This window comes from Triturus cristatus, chromosome 3_2 (assembly GCF_964204655.1).
Source record: "Triturus cristatus chromosome 3_2, aTriCri1.1, whole genome shotgun sequence".
Classification (NCBI taxonomy): domain Eukaryota; kingdom Metazoa; phylum Chordata; class Amphibia; order Caudata; family Salamandridae; genus Triturus; species Triturus cristatus.
In genome coordinates, this window is record NC_140584.1 from 970,941,363 (window position 1) to 970,961,440 (window position 20,078).

At 47.5% G+C, this 20,078-nt stretch overlaps 1 protein-coding gene across 12 annotated transcripts in view; it reads right to left on the reverse strand.

The window, feature by feature from the left end:
- NF1 (neurofibromin 1) overlaps positions 1-20,078 on the reverse strand; it is a 1,956,660-nt gene that overhangs the window by 522,522 nt on the left and 1,414,060 nt on the right. For all 12 annotated transcript variants that reach the window (XM_085649550.1, XM_085649547.1, XM_085649544.1 and 9 more), the window contains 3 exons: positions 11,559-11,899; positions 9,691-9,893; positions 2,707-2,900 (listed from right to left, as the gene is read on the reverse strand). In XM_085649550.1, coding sequence (XP_085505676.1) covers positions 2,707-2,900; positions 9,691-9,893; positions 11,559-11,899 — 738 coding nt within the window. The remainder of the gene's footprint in view (positions 1-2,706; positions 2,901-9,690; positions 9,894-11,558; positions 11,900-20,078) is intronic.

Below are 20,078 nucleotides of genomic sequence, written 5' to 3' on the forward strand. Positions count from 1 at the left end.
CTAACTACCAATTCCTCACCTTAGAAAACTCCAGAGGAGCCAGACTTTTCTCCAAGCAGTGCTCCAGCACATGGCTAGGTGTCGCTGTGTACCTCTGAATTGACTACACACTGTGCTGGAAGTGGGGTTAAAAGCTGAATATAAGTGCCACCCCTGCATGCCAAAGTGAGTTTCTTGTCTTTTTCCCTCTCCACACCCTCAGGTGCGGACGATGAACAGGTGTTGGTACCAGTGGGCTGAATATAAACATTTGGACATTTCTAAATGTTTAAAAGAGGCCACTGTACAGAACGAGGGAGGGGGTGAGAAACCTGCAGTTGGAGTAACCACCAGAAAGAGTGCTAGTGAAGGTAAGCACCTTCTAATGGATACTTCTAATTGTAGATTCCTCATCTTGGAATAGATACCAAACCTATACCTTTCCACGTTAAGACCAAAATGACCAGCAGGGCCGAGAGGGCGAAATGCCTTTCTTGCCTGACCTGGCTGTCAAGAGGACTTTGCAACTCCACAAAGTACGTATCTGTACAGCCTTCCCTTTCTTCGCCCAAGAGGGTCCCAAAAAATGCTGACCATCCACCCAATAGTCCTTGGTTTCGATTGATGAAAAAGCTAAAGCTCCTTTGGGTCCTAATAATGGAGTCTCTTCTTCACTTTTGAGGGACGAGATGGAGCAAAGAATGCTGGCAGAGTGATTGGCTGCCTACCATGGAATGGAATCACAACTTTTGGCAAGAATGCCACTTTAGTTCTCAGCACCAATTTTTCTGGTAAAAAGGTGGCGTAGAGCGGCTGTACCGAAAGTGCCCAACGTTCACTAAGGTAATCGACTGACGTAATCGCAATGAGCAAGACAGTCTTTAAGATGAGGAGATGAAGATACCAGCTATGCATCAGCTCAATGGGCGTACGCATGAGAAACACCAGAACCAGGTCAAGGTTCCACTGTGGCATCTCAAACGTTTCGGGAGGGAAGACCGGTCAACATTTTAATAAATCTCATCACAGCAGGTGATTTAAATAAGGACAGTTGGTCTGGGAAATGCTTTACAGCCAAAAGGGCTGAAAAACACCTTTAATAGTGTCCACTGCAAGATCTTGCTGGGCCAAATAAAAAACAAGCAGGATGTCAGACAGCTTTGCAGATAAGGGGTTGTTCTTATGAATGCCACACTAGGCCACAACTGTCACGCTGCTTGGCAAAAATGTATTTCATGGAAGTACGTCAGGTGGCAAGGATGACATCCATCCCTTCGGGCAGCAGATCAAATGCAGTCAGTAGCTGCCACTCACATGTGGAGGTGTTGTTTGCACAGATTCGGGTGAAGGACCCTACCTTGTTGCTGAGAATGTAAGTCCTTGCTAAGTGGCAGATTGATCGGGGGATAGATGCTCATGCCCAGATCTGGGTCACACTCTCCTGGACCAATCTGGGGCCACTAGAATGACTCTAGACCAATAGGTCTTGTTCCTCTTCAGAACTAAGATCAGAAGATGCTTGAGAACAAAGACATACACGAGTCCAGAGTTCCATTCCAACCAGAATCTGTCTCCTAATGAGTTTGCTTGTGGAAACTAGCCAGGGCTCTGCCCACTGTTGGAAGATGCCCTGCTCCACCTTAGGATGTAGATACCAATTATGATCTGCCTGATGCAGCCTGCTCAATTTATTCGCGTTGGCATTCAGGGTCCCTGCCATGTGGTTCATGATCAGAAAAATATCTTGACACTCCAATCATCTCCAGAGGTGCTGAACCCCGATAAAGGACACATGACCCCGTTCTGCCCTGCTTTTTACAGTATCACATGGCTGTGCTGTTACCGGGGAGAACATGCACCAGCCTCCCCTTGATGGATGGCAGGAAGGCCTTCAGAGCCAGAAGAATGTCCCGCAACTCCAGCAGACTAATGCAGAGCTAGCCCTCTGCCAGAGACAATAGTTCCGATGATGTTAAGTGGGTGACAGGAGCACTGCTTGGAGAAACATTTTCTAGATCTAGTCTGTGTCCTGGTGGATATATTAAGGTGCGGCATCAGTGGTTACAATTATACATCAGAATACAGCAATATGAAACACATCTCGTAGGACACTCTGAAATAGAAAGAATTTCATGGTTTCCTGTGAAATATGGGTTTATACATCATAATAAAAACACCCAAAATACTCTGCAGAGCATCACCACTGCTAAGGCTATAAGGATTATGGGGCATGGAGGACCATAAAAGTATGTGGCACAATCTCTGGCAGTACTTGTATCCATTTAAATTAGTAACAACATTCTTTGTAAAATACGCAAATTAAGTGGCAAATGCAGTAACTCCATAACCATGCAGAAAGTTCTGTGGCCACCGAATCACAGAAATTCACTGGCCCTGACCATTGTTCATTGCTTAGGCAACAATTTATTCGTAAAGATTCTAAATCCAATCAGTGCCCACTGCTAGTCGCACTTTGCAGAAAGCAGCCTTTTCAACATCAACTTCACAAAATAAACATGTTCTAGAAAAAAAACTGAAATTGAATAACATGTACAACATGGTCTAATATTAAATTGTGGGGTTCTGGTGACACATACAAACCACATGGGATTCAGCCTTCTGGTGTATGATGTCATCAGAACTTCTCATTGGCAATCCTGTATCATATTATACGGATACCAGTTATGTATTCTGTATGCATATATAAAATATTATACATTAGAGTACCTGTCCAAGACTTCCCCATATCTTGGCCTGAATGGATGGATACATCTGTTTCTCATTTATTGTCATAGTGATTAGCTTGTCGAGGATAGCACTAACTCGCTGTCGTTTGGCTTCATCAGTTAGTTTACAGAAACGTACAAGATTCAACAACCAGGGTGTCATGTACTCGAGACAGAGGTGCTTCAGCTCAATACCTGCAATATACACACTTTGTTAGTACTGAAAAGGACCAAATAAAAAGAGGGATTAAAAATACTGCTATGGAATCCCAGACTCAGGCACTTCAATGCAACAAACTCGGCATCATAAGTATTTTAGCATGTATTCTTTGGAAAATGCCTGTGCATGCTTGCACATCAGCCAAGTAAGGGTTATGGCAGGGCCCTCAGTGTAAATCTAGTACCAGGGAGCTCTCGCAACCTGGGTAATAGGTGCTAATTAGGAAGTACAGGCCATATTGCAAGCATTTAAAAGAAGCAAAAAATCTAATATTCCCCAAGCCTTTATATTTACTTCCTGTAAAAACAATCTTAAAAAGTAAATATTTACGTTGCACCGATGGAAATTATTATGTGCAAGAAGCAGACACACAGAAATAAAGTTTGCACTGGGCCATCTATCATATGCAAAATAAAACTATTTCAAAATGCACTGTCACTATGCCAAATACTGGTATTTTCCACTTTGGTTGAGTTACACACACACAAACGCATTTCTTCTGCATGAACATACGGTCGAGCTTCCCACATACACTGCACTAAAAACAATATGTTACTTACCCTGTAAGCATCTATTCGTACCGTGCAGTGCCATAGATAAATATGCTCAGCATTATCCTGCCATCTAGTGTTCGGCTCACACGACAAGTTGTTTTTCTTCAAAGAAGTCTTCGAGTCAGGAAGTATAGTGACTTCTCATGTGGCGTGTATTGTGCATGTTCCTCGGCTCCTTTGTTAGACTGTTTGGCTCATCAGGTGAGCGTTGGAAAAAGAGCAATGCAGTGACAGAATAGAGAAACACGCTTAGAAGTGTGAGTGTGGAATTTACTGTGCTAAATCTATTTGCAAATACTGCAACAAAAAGCTTCCAAGAAGGAGGGTGGGAGCATATGAATCTACAGCTCTGCACGCTACAAATAGATGCTTACAGGGTAAGTAACACAATCCATCCGTAGCATGTGTTGGCAGTAGATACGTATGCTTAGCATCGAATGTAAAGCAGTGCTCCCCTTTGCAGAGTTTAGCGACTGGTTGAAGTACTCGTTTTAAATTGTTTTTTTTAAGTATAGCTTGACCCACTCTTGCTTATTGATCTGTGAAGACCAACACAGTAGTGTTTTGTGAATGTATGTGGTTTATTCCATGTTGCTGCTCTGCAAGTATCCTCTGTAGGGATATTTCCTAGAAGAGCCACAGTGGCTCCCTGTTTACGTGTGGAATGAGCTCGTGGTGGTACTGTAGGTACCCTCTTGGCTTTCTGGTAACAGGTTTGGATGCATGTAACTATCCTTTGAGCAATTCCTGCCTTAGATATGGGTGCCCCTTGGTGAGGCTTGGCAAAGGCGACGAAAAGTTGTTGTGTTTTCCTAATGGATTTTATTCTATCAATGTAGAAAATGATAGCCCTTTTGACATCTGATGTATGCAAGGCTTTTTCTACTATTGTGTCTGGGTTAGGAAAGAACACTGGTAGTTCTATGGTCTGACTTGTGTGAAAGGCTGAAACCACTTAGGTAGGAATTTTGCACTAGTCCATAGAACTAATTTTGTTGGGAAAATTTTATAGAAAGGTTCTTGTAGAGCAAGTGCCTGTAGTTCACTTATCCTTCTGAGAGAAGTAATCGCCAATAAAAAGGCAACTTTAATTTTGGAGTTGACAGGAATGAAGTGGTTCGAATGGAGGCCAATAAGTTTTGTAAGGAAAATGTTTAGGTTCCATTCTGTGGCTGGTGGAGTGGGAGGTGTAATAACTCGAGTCCTTCCATTAATGCTTTGGTTACTGGTATTTTAGAGAGGGTCATGAGTTGCCTATTCTGCATGTGGGCAGTTAAGGCTGCTAAGTGTAATCTGATAGAAGTGTAAGCAAGTCCTGCTTGCTGCGGATGGAAGAGATAACCTATAAGGTCTTGTACTGTGGGTGCTAAAGGCTGGATTTGTTTAGTTGTACAATAATGCACAACCCGTTTCCATTTTGCAGCGCAGACTGCTCTAGGTGTAGCAATACGAGCTTGTTTAAGGATGTCCATTCATTTTTGTGGTAATTTTAGATGCCCAAATTCTACGATTTCAAGAGCCAAATTGCTAGATTTAGCTGCCTAGGATATGGATACATTACCTTTCCTTGATCTTGCCTCAGTAGATGTGGCCAAATATGTGGCTTCTCGCGTGGCACTACAGATAGTTGCAGAAGGGTTGTGAACCATGCTTGCCGAGCCAATGTTGGGGCTATTAGAATTAGCGGTCAAGACATTTGGGTTAACTTCTGAACCTCATATGGAAAGAGTGGGAGAGGAGGAAAAGCGTACGCAAATACTCCTGACCAATTCATCCATAGGGCATTGCCCTAGCACTGAGGGTCAGGGAACCTGGAGGCGAAACTTCAGCATTTGGCGTTGAAGTAAGTCGCAAACAAGGCTATGTCCGGTGTCCCCCTTTTTTTATGTAAGAGTGGAGTGGTGTTAGATTATCTCCCACTAGTGTACCTGCTGAGAATATCTCCAAAGTCTCAGTCCACCCAGGTAGGTATTCTGCTGGGCGTTGGATTTTGTGAGAGAATGCCCAGTGCCAGATGTGCTCTGAGAGGAGGGATAGCTGTAAGGAGCGCGTCCCCATTTTTCCATATGGTGCTTTGCAGTCATATTGTCTGTGCCTATTAGTACTACCTTCTGGTGTAGGTGACTGCAAAAAGATTTGAGGGCTAGTTGAATTGCTAGAAGCTCTAGATGATTGATATGTAGATGTCTCTGATATACTATCCATAGATCATGAACTGTTTGTTGTAATGGTGACTTGTGGAATTGGGGCCTTAAAGGGCCGACCCTGCAACAAGCTGTTGCTGTTCCACCACTGCAGAAAGCGAAGGGTTGCTGGCCCTACCAACACTAGACCTTGCAGATGCTGGAGACAATTGAGATTGTAGAGTGCACTGAAGGGGGCGAGCGTGTGGTACTATGGCTATGCAGGAAGACATCATCCCTAAAAAACCCATCACTGCCTTTACAAGTGAGTTGAGCTAGTGGTTAAAAAAGAGGAAATGTCTGTGAGAACTTTTGCACTCATTATACACTGGGATAGGCTTTGGCTGTGACTGAATTGAGTGTTGCACCTAGGAAGGACTGAATCTGTAGGGGTTGCAGATGAGACTTTAGTATGTTGAGGGTAAATCCTAGTTTGTGCAGAAGGTTGATAACCAGTTGAGTGTCCTGAAGACACTGCTGGTAGTTTGGGCTCTTGAGGAGCCTGACGTCGAGATAGGGGAAAATGTATATTTCTTACCTTCTGAGATGAGCCCCCTCTACTGCGAGGCATTTAGTGAATACCCTTGGAGCTGTAGAGACCCCGAAGAGTAGCACTTTCAATTGGTAGTGTTGGCCGTTGAGCTGGAAATAGAGATAAAGGCAGTGCACTGGATGTATGGGAATATGCAAGTATGCGTCTTTGAGGTGTGATGTTGTCATGAAATTTTCTTGCCGTAGAGGTGTCATCACCTCTTGTAGTGTGACCATGTGGAAGTGTTCTGAGGAGATGCAACTGTTGAGAGCTTGAGATCTAGGATGGGTCTTAACATTTTGTCCTTTTTAGGGATGAAAAAATAGAGGGAGTATACTCTGGTTCCCCAATGTTGTAAGGGTATGATCTCTATTGCCCATTTTTGGAGGAGAGATTGGACCTCGTGGTGTAAAAGGGTAAAATGTTCTTGTGGCATAATTTGAGTTCTTGGTTGCATTGTGGGTGATCTCTCCTTGGGTTCTAGGCAATACCCATCTTTGATTATTGAAAGTAACCATTAGTCTGTGGTAAAGTCCTGCAAGTGTGGATAGAAATTTTGCAACGTTTCGCGAGCTGATGCTATAAGTGGTGGGGGGAGGTGTAGGTAGTCACTGTTTTGGAGGAGTGGGTATTTTGGTAGTGGTTGCATAGGCTTTACCTCTAGTTCTATAGTTTGATCTATATTAGGAACCTCTGCTAAATTTACTTTGATATGAGTTCTGTTGTTTATGGCCAGTGCCGGAATCAGTGGGCGAACTCCCTTTGGCTGAACCCCTGTATTGTACCTCAAGCAAGGAACTACGGTATTGGTAGTTTGTAGGGCCCCCATTACATTAGTGTTTGTGTTGTTTTTAACTTTTCCAACATTTCTTCTACCTGTGGACCTAAGAGATTTTGTCCATCAAGTGGTAAATTGAGCAGGTACTGTTGCACATCCGGTTTCAAACCGAAGACTCTGAACCATGCGTGACATCGGATATGGACACTGGTGTTGACCTCATGGGCGCCAGTGTCTGCAAAGTCCAGGGCACACTGTATAGTTGCATTAGAGATAGCCTTGCTCTCTTCTACCAATTGTGTACTGCGTTGTTGGTATTGATCAAGGAGGTGTTGCAGTAGTTCCTGCACTTTGTCCCATTTGGCATGATTATATCTGGAGAGTAACTCTAACGAATTTGCAATGCACATGTGGTTGGCTGCATGTGCTGCGACGCGCTTGCCTGCAGCATCACATTTTTTACTCTCCTTATCTGTAGGAGGTGCATCTACTGTGCCCTGAAAATTTGCCTTTTTCCTGTGTGTACCACTAATGAATCTGGTGTAACTTGGCCCTAAATATATTAAGGGTCGAATGGGGATGCCTTGTAGTTTTTTCAAGTCTAGGAGTGACTTCCCTAGATTTAACTGGTTGTTTAAAGATTTCTTGTGTAAAGACAACATGTCTTTACGCATAGGGAGTGATTGAGCTGTTACCTTAATGTAAGCAGCAGCTCTGCTGATAATATAATGATATGATGTTGTTTCATCTGGAGGTGATGGTTTGGATGGGTAGATGTTACGATCGGTATCATCAACCGGATCTGAATCATAAATATCCCATGGGTAAGGGGCAGTATCGGGATCGCTCTGTGGATCTGTGAAATAAGGGATATTGTATTCTTCTGGTTGGTCGTCACCAGTAGGTGACTGATCTGGTGAAAAATATGCCTGCTCTGAGGGCAGGTGTTCAGGAGAGGATGACGCACTGGCCTTGGTGGTGGTGGTGGTGAAGGAAGAGTAGGAAAGGATGGATGAGGAAGAGTAAGATAGAGCTTGTGCCTCTGTCCTTATTTGGTGGTTTGGCTGTTTCAGGGCCAGCAATGTCCTCCTCAAATGTGTTGATCACTTTGGGAAGCGTAAAGGAAACAGGTGGTGGTGTGCTTCGGTGCCCTGTTTTCCAGTGTCTGGGTGTACAAAAAGAGAATTTAGTTCCTTGTCAAGCTTCTCCTGCAAGCACTCTAGAATGGTCTGTACCTGTCTTTGCCATGGCTTAGCACTATCTTTAGCAGCTTATGGCAACGAAGGGGTGGAAGGTGCCGAAGAGGGTTTTGTACACGATGCGGGTTTGTGGATATGGGGTTTCGATGCGAAGGGCTTAGGTGCCGGCTTCGGCGCCGATGGCTTTGGTACTGAATTATCTTTTGCCTCAGATCTGTGGGTCCGATCTGTACTGCTTTGCCCCCAAACCTTTGCTTGACTTCGGTAGTGCCGATGTGGCCTTGTTTGGTACTGACGCTTAAGCAAATTTTAAGGCTTTATATTTTCAGACACTAGTCGAAGGCTTTCCAGGCAGAGTGGATTTGTCTTTGTGTGCCGGCTGGTGGAGATTGTCATGGCCCAAGGGCGGTGGGGCTCCAAAAGGCAGTTTAGGGGATTTGGTAGGGGGTAGTGTGGCATGTGCTAAGGTACGCACATGGCCCTGCCTGGAATCGGGGTCGGAGTCCAAGCTGTCCCCACTGACAGCCAACAACATCAGTACATCCAGAGGCGCCGCCTGCACCTCTCTCTCCTCCGAATCCTGTTCATGGTCTGGTGACTGCTCCCTGAAGATGTCCAGTGCATCTTCTGTGCGTCGCTGCATTGTGATGTGGGACCAGCGATGCTCCCTTCACTGCTAAAGTGTTTTCTTGAACCAGAAAGCCAAGCATGCCTCGCAGAAAGCTTCCTAAATGTTCCGGTGACAAACCGTGATTGCACATTCTGTGTTGGTCTTGCCAGTAGTACTTCAGGTGGCACTACGAGCAAATTCTGAAGAGCGTGTGTTCCATATTCGTGGACGCTGGCATGGTGAACAGAGGCAAAGAAGTTTTGGAAGGCCGGGCGCAAGCCTGGGCGGGCGCTTGGAAATGTCCAATAAAACCAGCTGGTGTTGTTACGTGTTGAACGCTGTTCGGTTGTAGTGGGAAAAAAATGGGGCACTGCAAAGGCCTTGTGAGGAATCGAGCTTTGGTTCCAGAGCTGCTTTGTCGATGTCCAACCTCAATGGCAGAAAAAAACCATCTAACAAAGGAGCTGAGGAAAATGCGCAATACTAGAGGAGTCACTCTATGGCTCGAAGACTTCTTCGAAGAAAAACAACTTGTACTGGTCCGAGCCTAAAACTAGATGGCAGGATCATGCTAAGCATATGTATCTACAGGCAACACATGCAGCGAATACAAATGCTTCAAAGTTCCTTTTCATGTAGTACCTCAATGACTAAAGAGGATAACTGTTTTCTGACATAACGAAGCAAAAAACATTGTGTTTGATGCTTTTACAGGAACATTTACAGAAAGAAGGTTAAAAGCTTCTTAAAGTTATCTTCGGAAAGTTTGGCAAAGGCGCAATAAAGAGCCGGAAAAGTGAGAACATAACAAGGTGTGAACTCCATGTAGTTAAATAAAGGGACACATACGCATATAGCCTAAGGAGGTTGTCTTGATTGATGAAATTCAGAAAATCAAATACTACTTACTGGATTTACTAAATCCGGAAATGCACTCCTCTAAAAACTCTAAGGTGAGATGAGGTTCATTAGCAGCAAGAGTTTTACTAATGGAGACAATGAAAAGAGTGTTGTTTGCTGGGATGCACAGACCCGACGTTTCCAGTAATTGGCCTTCAATCTTTAAATTAAAGGTACATGTTAAGGCACACAGAAGATTATAGGCCGCAGACCTGCAACAAAACAGAAGTGTCGAATTATAGCGACATGCTCAATCCAAATGTTTTTCTTAATGACTCAAACACTGAAAACAAATGCACTGATCTAGTAAAACAGTTAAAAAAAAAAACATCAGAAATACTAAACAGTGTTGTGAATTTTAGAACATTTCATTTAGGGGTGGAAAAGGCTAGAAATTATGGATTAGTCCTGGTCATTCATAACCTTTCCAGGAACATCTACTGAAGAGGTTGTTGGGATAGCTCATGGCTGTCTATATCTGGTTTGCAATAAATACTACTTTACAGGTTATAACTTATGGGGTTCTGCATTTTATTAGTGACTAACACATTGGGGACACAGTTCATGTAAAAATTGTGCTCAGAATTCAATGTTTTAAAATGAAGGGGCGAGGCCGGCATTCAAAGTTTAACATCTGCAGTAGATGTAACTTCCATAATCTTACTTAGATCATCAATATGTTAACTCCCTGTGAGCACCATAGGCCACTGAATAATCCAATATGTTGCTCAAGGTGTACTTCACATCCGTAGTGGCAGCAGAAAGTGAACACAGCATCCAAGAGCACATGGTAGTTCATGTTAATGTCTGCAAAATGGGTTAATAGTGTCTGTTCATTGTGAAGTTCACATGGAATCAGCGATTCAATACATACAGAAAAACTTTATATAGTGCATAACTCTTACATGAACTGATTCCAGATGTTAATGCAGATTTCTTTCTACATGGCTTTAGAAGAAAGGAGACCTAAGTAAAGAGGTTAGTTTTGAGCAGCTTTCAGAATAGAACACTTGCAAAGCACACCACACATAAGACATCTCTAGGCACCTTACTGACTACCACGTCTAACTACAACAAAACAGGAGGACAGCAAGCAAAGAGAGGCTTTGTAGCACATTTCCTCATTTCATTTTAAGGAATGGAGGCAATATCTTTGCAAAAGTGGCTCTAGCTCCTTACGCTGAACAAGTGATATGCAATTAGTCACAAAAATGTACATGAGACCCAAGTTATCTTCCTTTCTTGGGAAACAGACCATAGGCATTCAAATTCAAAGTAGTCCTTTACTTAGAGCCAGTGAGGAACCTTCCTGCCATCAGATACATTTTCCTGTGTTCTCTGACTCTTGACTTCAAGATTCTGAGCACTGATGCCTGAAGATCAATCTCTGTCATTCTTAAATCGAGTTGTTAGTCAAGTCAGGTATTTTGCAATGCCCTTACTACAGTGGGTTATAAGTGCTGTGGTATAAAATATAAAAACAATTCTAATCTAGTGTTAAAATAAAAGATATTTCCTGGCACATTATCTCCTTAAGCCTTTATATGTAGGCACTCATCCTGTACAAACAAGTTGTTTACTTTGATCTACAGGGATACCCCTCATACATGTAAAGTGTCGGAAGACATTTCAAATAACCATTGACAAGAATACCTTTTGTGTCTAGCAACATCACCTCTGTCTTCCAGCTATTAATTTACAGTCAACCATGTTTGCTTATTTATGGACAAACCAATCTTTGGATTCACTCTTTCAATATGGCACCCAGGACATCAAATACAAAAGTAGGCTTTCTGACTTAATGATAAATAACTTAAGATAAGATTTTTAAAAAATCAAGTAGAAGATATTGTAAATTAGTGTGAGCAGCGCTCTACCGTAAACTGGGGTCGGAGCTTCCCAAATTTAACAATGCAATGTTTAGAAGTGTTCCAGGGACATCCTTTGGGCGAATTTTTGTGTGTTGTGGAATAGAATCGGGCTGCGAGAGCTCCCATCTAGTCCGTATATGAATGATAGATTGCACAATGGCTTCACACTCCTGATGCATAAAAGTCAGAGGTGTTCCCTGGTTGGCGATGGTTAGGGTAAACTGATTCTCATCCACAAGACAGATCTCTTCGATCTCAGAAGCATAATAAATATCATTTAGAAACACAGATTGTCCCAAGACCCTTGTTCGCTCTGCTGATGTAACTTGAACTGCTGTTGAACCCACCTGAAGGGAAAACAGATAAGCAATTTTAGAATTAAATGTGTACAACAAACACATTCATACTCCAGAGTTCATGCAACGATGATAAAACAAATCAACTTTGTATTAATATTAGGAAAACTATATTTTAAAGTAAATTACAACATATGGCATAGGTCAATCCAATTCCTCAATACCGTGCAATTTCTCACTTTTCAAATCACAAATAGGAGTTTCTCGCTAAGTCTTCATGTACTTATTATAGTAATACCCAGGTCTTCTTTCTCCACGGCAAGCCATGCAAGCTCATATGGAGGAAAAATAAGGAGAATTGTGGGTAACAATATTTTCTCCAGGTGGAACCCTCTTAACTAGCACCATACAATCAGACATTAAACGTAAGAGACATGGTACACATAATACACCACAGTCTCAACAATCAACTTAAGAGTTTTGGTTCTGGATAATAGATTATAGAATTGGTGGGATACAGAGTTTTATAGGCAAACATTCAGCAGAGTGCAAAATAAACGAGGCAATATTTATGAGTTACTTCAATCAAATGCTGTATCATAAATGTAAAAGACTTCTTCAAACAGTGCTATACAGACTGAATTAAAGTGTTGGGCATTACGGACTGGCAAGGAATGTACTTTAAATTAGTATACTCAACTGATAAACTTGCAGAAGTCTCTCCCCTACACTAATTACATTCAAGCAAATGGGAACCAACCTGATATTGTTCAAGGATTATCATGCACACAACACAGGCTTTTAGTACATAGATGAAGCACTTGTAAAATATGTTTAATACTGATGTTTATTTGTCCGCTAAGGTCTTTCCAAGAAATATGTAAAACATACCCTTTAGAGTAGCATTTTATATGATCCACTTAACGCTCAAGTTACTACTTGTGTAATGATATATCTGTAAGAGACATTAGTTAGTGATAGATTCCTTACCTTAGAATATTCCCCAGGCGTCTGGATCCATAAAGTTTTCTGCTTAGCAGTACCCCTGCACGCCAGTAGGTGGCGCCGAGCGGCTGCGCGCGCATCACTGGCGTCGTACGCGCCGGGATGACTTCACGGAGGCTACTTAGGCGCCACCCATGCGCGCTGCCGTCAGTTCTGTACAAAACTTACCGCGCCGAAACGCAGAGCCATGTGAGAAACTGACCTGTGGTGCATAAAACTAGGGCCCTAAAAGGGGATGACCTTAACCCTAGTAATCAGTTCACAGAACGGGGAGCATGGGTGGGGCGGTAAGGAATCTATCACTAACTAATGTCTCTTACAGATATATAGTTACACAAGTAGTAACTTGTGCATCTGAAAGAGACACGTCAGTGAAAGATTCCTTACCTTAGAATAGATAACCCAGCTATCCCAACCCCAGTGGTGGGTCTGCGAACAAATTACACCACAAAGTCACAGAGCACAGAACGGCCAAAGAAGCCGTCTCTCTGGACCTGAAGGGGACACCGCGTCCCAAGGCAGTAGTGGCTGCCATTGCCCTGGTCGAATGGGCACGCAGTCCCACAGGAGGCTCCTTCTTGGCCAAGGAGTAACATGCTTTGATGCACAGAACGACCCACCGAGAGATGGTCCGTTTGTGCACCGCCCGACCTCTTTTGGTGCCCACGTAGCCAACAAAGAGTTGAATATCCACCCGGAACTGCTGTGTACGCTGCAGACAGAATGCAAGCGCACGTTTTGGGTCCATTCGGTGGAGCCGCTCCTCTTCCCTTGAAGGATGCGGAGGCGGAAAAAAGGTGGGCAAGGTGATGGTCTGCCCGATGTGGAAGGGCGTGACAACCTTCGGCAAGAAAGAAGGACGTGTCCTCAGAACCACCTTGTCTGGATGAACAGAAAGGAAAGGAGGTTTGGAAGAAAGAGCCTGGAGCTCACTCACTCTCCTGGCAGAGGTGATAGCTACCAGGAAAGCAGTCTTGAGAGTAAGACGTAAGGGACAGTTATTAAGGGGCTCAAAGGGAGAACACATCAGAAAAGTCAAGACAAGATTCAAGTCCCACTGAGGCATCATGAAGGGAACAGGTAGGAATGTATGTGTAATGCCCTTAAGAAAACTGTTAACAACCGGGGACTTAAAAAGAGAAGGCTGATCTGGAAGCCGTAGAAAGGCAGAGATGGCCGAAAGATAACCTTTAACAGTGCCCAGAGCAGAGCCCTGCTGGGCCACAGAGAGAAGGAACAGAAGAACCTCAGAAAGAGGGGCAGAAAGGGGATCCACAGTCTTAGCTGTGCACCATGTCACAAATCTGTTCCACCTACAGGCATACATAGTTTTAGTGGACGGACGCCTGGCTGCCAGGATGACATCACAGACTTCGGGAGGAAGATCGAAAGGTGTCAACTGTTGCCGCTCAATCTCTAAGCATGGAGGTGGAGGCTGGACAGGTTCGGGTGGAGGACCGTCCCCTGCTGCTGCGACAGAAAATCCTCCCGAAGAGGCAGATGAATCGGGGGATCGATGCTCATACTGAGTAGCCCGGGGTACCATACTCTTCGAGCCCAGTCCGGAGTCACAAGAATAACTTGGGCCCGGTCGCGCCTGATCTTCTTCAGCACTCTGGGCAGAAGTGGTATAGGCGGAAAGGCGTACAACAGACCGCAGCTCCACTCAAGACGAAAAGCGTCTCCGAGCGAGTGCCGCCTTGGAAATTCCAAAACGCAGAACTGATGACATTGCGCGTTCTCTTCTGAGGCGAATAGATCTAACCAAGGCTCTTCCCACTGCTGAAAGAGACCTTGCGCTACGTCCGAGTGCAGATGCCATTCATGATCCATCAAGCACCGGTGGCTGAGTTCGTCTGCCCTGGCGCTCAGAGAACCTGCCAGGTGTTGAACCACCAAGGTAATGCCTTGATGTTCCAGCCATGTCCAGAGGCGCAGAGCCTCCTGACATAGGGTCCAGGACCCCACCCCGCCCTGTTTGTTGCAATACCACATGGCGGTGGTGTTGTCCATGAACACCTGCACTACGCTTCGCCGGACAGAGGGAAGGAATGCCTTCAGTGCAAGCAGGATCGCCCGCAGCTCCAGAAAGTTGATATGGAGCCGGGACTCCGCCGAAGACCAGAGGCCTCTGATCTCTGCCTCTCCCATGTGTCCTCCCCAACCCAGGAGGGACACATCAGTCACTACTGTGTGCTCCGGTTGGGGAAGGGAGAGGGATCTGCCATTGACCCAATCGCGATCCGTGAGCCACCACTGCAACTGTCGTGCAGCGCCCTCCGAGATCTGGACGAGATCGGACAGGTTGCCCTGATGCTGTGCCCACTGGGGAGTCCGCATATGCCACCTGGCATGCGGCACCAGCAGGATGCAGAAGGCCATCAGGCCCAGAAGCCGGAGGGTCATCCTGACTGAAACCCAGGATAGAGGCTGAAAGAGCGGAACCATAGCCTGAATATCCCTGACTCGCTGTTCGGGAGGATAAACCCGAAACAGCGTAGAATGCAGAACCTCTCCGATGAAAGGGACCTTCTGAGAGGGACTCAGGTGTGACTTCGGCACATTGATGGAGAACCCCAGCAGATGCAGGAGGTCGGCCGTAGTCTGGAGGTGGGAGACAACTGCCTGGGGCGAACACGCCTTCAACAGCCAGTCGCCGAGGTAGGGGAGGACTGACACCCCGGACCTGCACAGATGAGCTCCGACCACCGCCATCACTTTCGTGAACACCCGAGGGGCGCGGGTGACGGACCCTTCCTCCTACCGGCGTTGGGTGCCCCCTGAAGCTCGGACTAGGAAGACTTTGAGGTGGAAGCAGTGGGTGCGTAGGTGGACTGCCCCACCCACTGGATACCAGACCCGCCCCTGCGGAAGCCACACCCGCGGCCACGCTGAGGTAGGTTCTGCACAGGCTTTGCGGAGGAGCGCGTCTGGGCGCCTCTACCCTGGCCACGACAGGAAAGAAACCCAGGCGTGGCAGGGCTCTTAGTGGAAAGACCCAAAGACTTAGCCGTGGCCTGTGAGTCATTAAAGCGCTCCAGGGCACTGCCAGCCTTGTCGCCAAGAGGCGAGAGCCATCAAAGGGCATGTCCATGAGCGAGCTCTGGACATCAAGCGAGAACCCGGTAGACCGCAACCAGGCATGGCGCCACAACGCCACAGTCGTGGAAATCGCCCTGCCCAAGGAATCAGCTGTGTCCAGACCACGCCTGATGGCAAACTCTGCCGCATCCTTGCCCTCCGCAATCGCCTGGACCTCCTATAACAGTGAGGCAGGACCTCTGCTACCATATCCCACACGGCGTGGGAATAACGTCCCAACAAGCAGGCAGTATTAACCGACCGCAACCCCAAGCTGGCCGAGGAGAATAACCTCTTCCCATATTGGTCCAGCTTCTTAGAGTCCTTATCCGGCGGAGCCATGGGAAAGGCACTCTGCGACATCGAGGCCTGAATGACCAGGCTCTCAGGCGTGGGGTGAGTGGTCAAGAAGGCAGGGTCACCAGGCGCCGGGCGATTACGCCTAGCGACGTTCTATCCACCGGTGCCCCCGAGGCCAGCTGCAACCAAGTGCCCAAGAGGACTTCAGTAAGGGCCTCATTGAAAGGGAGCCAGCGGCGCCGGGAGCGACGCTGGGTGGGGCTGAACAGGGACCACATCCCAATGAGGATCCCAGGTCAGAACGAAATGGTTCAAGCCGGGGCAGGGGCGGGATAAACGGTACCCAGTGCGGCGCCTATGGCGGAGCCAGGGGTGGCGCTGGGGCAGGAGCCAAGGGCAGCGCCGGGGCCGGAGCCAGCGGTGTTGCACCTTATGGTGCCGGGGCCGAAGCCGCGGGCGCTGGATTCAGTGGCTCCGGGGCTGGCGCCGGAGGCAATGCCGCCGGGTCAACAGGATCTGGACACGGGACCCGCAGGCGCGCCGGCGGGAGCCCGAGGCCTAAACAGGCGGTCCATGGCAGCAAGAAACTCTTGCCTCTGTTCGGGCGTCGCTGACGGACCCGGGTATAGCGGGTAGGCCATGAGACTCCCAGGCTTCCGGATGAGCAGCAGGGGCGGAGCCCCTGAACCCCTCGTCTGCCTCTGGGGCGCGACAGGGGGACATCGGAGAGCGAACACGCTTCTTCGACTTCTTATGGCATTGCTTACCGGAATCTGAAGGTGAAGACTTAGAGTCCGAGGAGCGACGGCTCCGGTCCCGCGAGCCGTCCCGCGAACGGCCCCTAGACCCGGAGCGGCGGTGAGAGGAATGCCGAACCTCCAGCAACTTCCGGTGCCGCTCCCACAAGGCCTTCAGGGCCATGGCACGGCAGTCCCAACAATCCCAGGAGTCATGGTCAGTCTCCAGGCAGTAGAAGCAGACATCATGGGGGTCCGCCATCGACATATTACAGCAGCACGACCCACAAGACTTAAAGCCGGGCATCCAAACATGCACCAGGAGACAAGAGAAGGAGACAAGTCTCAAAAAAGTGGTCAAAAATTGACCGGGGTACGTGCTCAATCCGGATCTGCACTTTCGGCGCAGAAAAAGAAATAACTGACGACAGAGCGCATGGGTGGCGCCTAAGTAGCCTCTGTGACGTCATCCTGGTGCTTACGACGCCAGTGATGGGCGCGGAGCCGCACGGCGCCACCTTCTGGCGCGCAGGGGTACTGCTAAACAGAAAACTTTCCGGATTAAGACTGACGCCTGAGGAATATTCTAAGGTCAGGAATCTATCACTAACGTGTCTCTTTCAGATAGCTATTTCTATGTTCTGAAATGGTGGAAGGGAGCAGGATTGTGCCACATTTTTTTCTATTTTTATTTCTATTTTTTTTTTTTTTTTTATAACTCTACTGTTTACAATACCAGGATTATTTTTGGATGAGGGAAAGGATGGGCAAATGGGAGTAACAAATTAGGGGTAGACAAATATACAACCTTTTAGAAAACCAAGATCACTGGAAGGTAGCAGAAGGTAAAACAAAATACACACATATAACAAACAGGTGCACAAGATAGATGGTGGTTCTCACTATTTTAAAAATAGTTTGGACTACATCTCTCAATATATCCAGGCTACAAAAGCTCTTAAAAAGGCACTTCACGAACTGATTTGCCTTACTCTGAATTCAAGAAAATTTGGTAAACTAATTTGTTTCCGACCTCATCGTCTCCTCTAAATACACAAGGCTAGAGGTACATGCAAGCCTTGCAGGGGACTATTCAGGACATGTTAGGCTAAAATAAAATCCTTTAACAATTTGACCCTCTGAGCAACTACCAGCAACCTCACTATGATATTCTCTACCATGAAAGAATGTGGAAATGGCTACAAGGGAGATATTGTAGTTTGCATTTGGGGCGATAGATATTGCAGATCAAGCCACATAAGGAACGCAGATGTGACAGATGCGGTAGGAGTACTAAAGGTTCCTTTCACTGTTGTCTTGTTTGAATCTGAAATGCCTAAATTAGATACAAGTGAATTATTTCTCTAATCTGGGTCCTGGTCTTCAGGCAGGATAGCAGGACCTAGACCCGCTTCTGAATGCAGTCAGAGCAAGTATCAATCAATCAATCATAGGCAGTTGTATAGCGCACTGCTCACCCAGAGGGTCTCAAGGCGCTGGGGGGGAACGCTACTGCTTGAACAGCCAGGTCTTGAGTTGCTTCCTGAAGGCGAGATGGTCTTGCGTTGTCCGGAGGTGGATGGGGAGGGAGTTCCATGTCTTGGCTGCCAGGTAGGAGAAAGATCTTCCTCCGGCGGTGGCTCTGCGGATGCGGGGGACGGTGGCGAGAGCGAGGCTGGCGGAGCGGAGCTGGCGGGTGGGCTTGTGGAAGGTCAGGCGGCTGTTGAGGAACTTGGGGCCCAGGTCGTGGAGGGCCTTGTGTGCGTGGGTGAGGAGTCGGAACGTGATTCTTTTGTTGACGGGGAGCCAGTGCAGGTCTCTCAGGTGTCCGGAGATGTGGCTGTGTCGGGGGATGTCCAGGATGAGTCGTGCTGAGGCGTTCTGGATCCGTTGGAGTTTCTTCTGGAGTTTGGCGGCGGTGCCGGCGTAGAGGGCGTTCCCGTAGTCCAGCCGACTGGTGACGAGGGCCTGGGTGACCGTCTTCCTGGTCTCGGTGGGGATCCACCGGAAGATCTTTCGAAGCATGCGCAGGGTGTTGAAGCATGAAGACGAGACGGCGTTGACTTGTCTGGTCATCAAGAGGGAGGAGTCCAGGATGAAGCCTAGGTTGCGTGCGTGGTCCGTTGGCTTGGGGGTGGCTCCCAGGGCGGGGGGCCACCAGGAGTCGTCCCAGGCGGAGGGTGATGATCCCAGGATGAGGACCTCCGTCTTGTCTGAGTTCAGTTTCAGGCGGCTGTTCTTCATCCATTCGGCGACGTCTTTCATCCCTTCGTGTAGGCTGGCTCTGGCGGCGTCCGGGTCGCTGGTGAGGGAGAGGATCAGCTGGGTGTCGTTGGCGTAGGTGATGATCTTGAGGTTGTGTTGACGTGCGATGGTTGCGAGGGTGCTCATGTAGACGTTGAAGAGGGTGGGGCTGAGCGATGACCCTTGTGGAACGCTGCAGATGACTTCGGTGGCCGCTGACCGGAACGGGGGGAGGCGGACTCTCTGGGATCTTCCGGCGAGGAATGAGGTGATCCACTCCAGGGCCTTCTCCTGGATGCCGGTGTTGTTCAGGCGCTGTACCAGGGTGCGGTGGCAGACAGTGTCGAACGCTGCGGAGAGGTCCAGGAGGATGAGGGCCGCAGTTTCCCCGTTGTCCATTAGGGATCTGATGTCGTCTGTGGCTGCGATGAGGGCGGTCTCCGTGCTGTGGTTGGCTCGGAAGCCGGATTGCGAGTGGTCGAGGGATCCGTTGGTCTCGAGGAAGGCGGCTAGCTGTCTGTTGACGGTCTTCTCGATGACTTTGGCAGGAAACGGGAGGAGCGAGATGGGGCGGTAGTTCTTGAGGTCGGAGGGGTCTGCAGTTGGTTTCTTCAGCAGGGCACTGATCTCGGCGTGTTTCCAGCACTCCGGGAAGGTGGCGGTGTTGAAGGAGGCGTTGATGATGTCGCGGAGGTAGGGTGCGATGATGTGGTCGGCCGTGTTGAAGATGTGGTGTGGGCAGGGGTCCGTAGGGGATCCGGAGTGGATGGTGTTCATTGTGCGTGTTGTGTCTTCGGTACTGACTGGGGTCCAGGTGCGGAGGGTGGCGGTGGGGGGCATTGGTTCGGTGGTGGGGTTCGTGG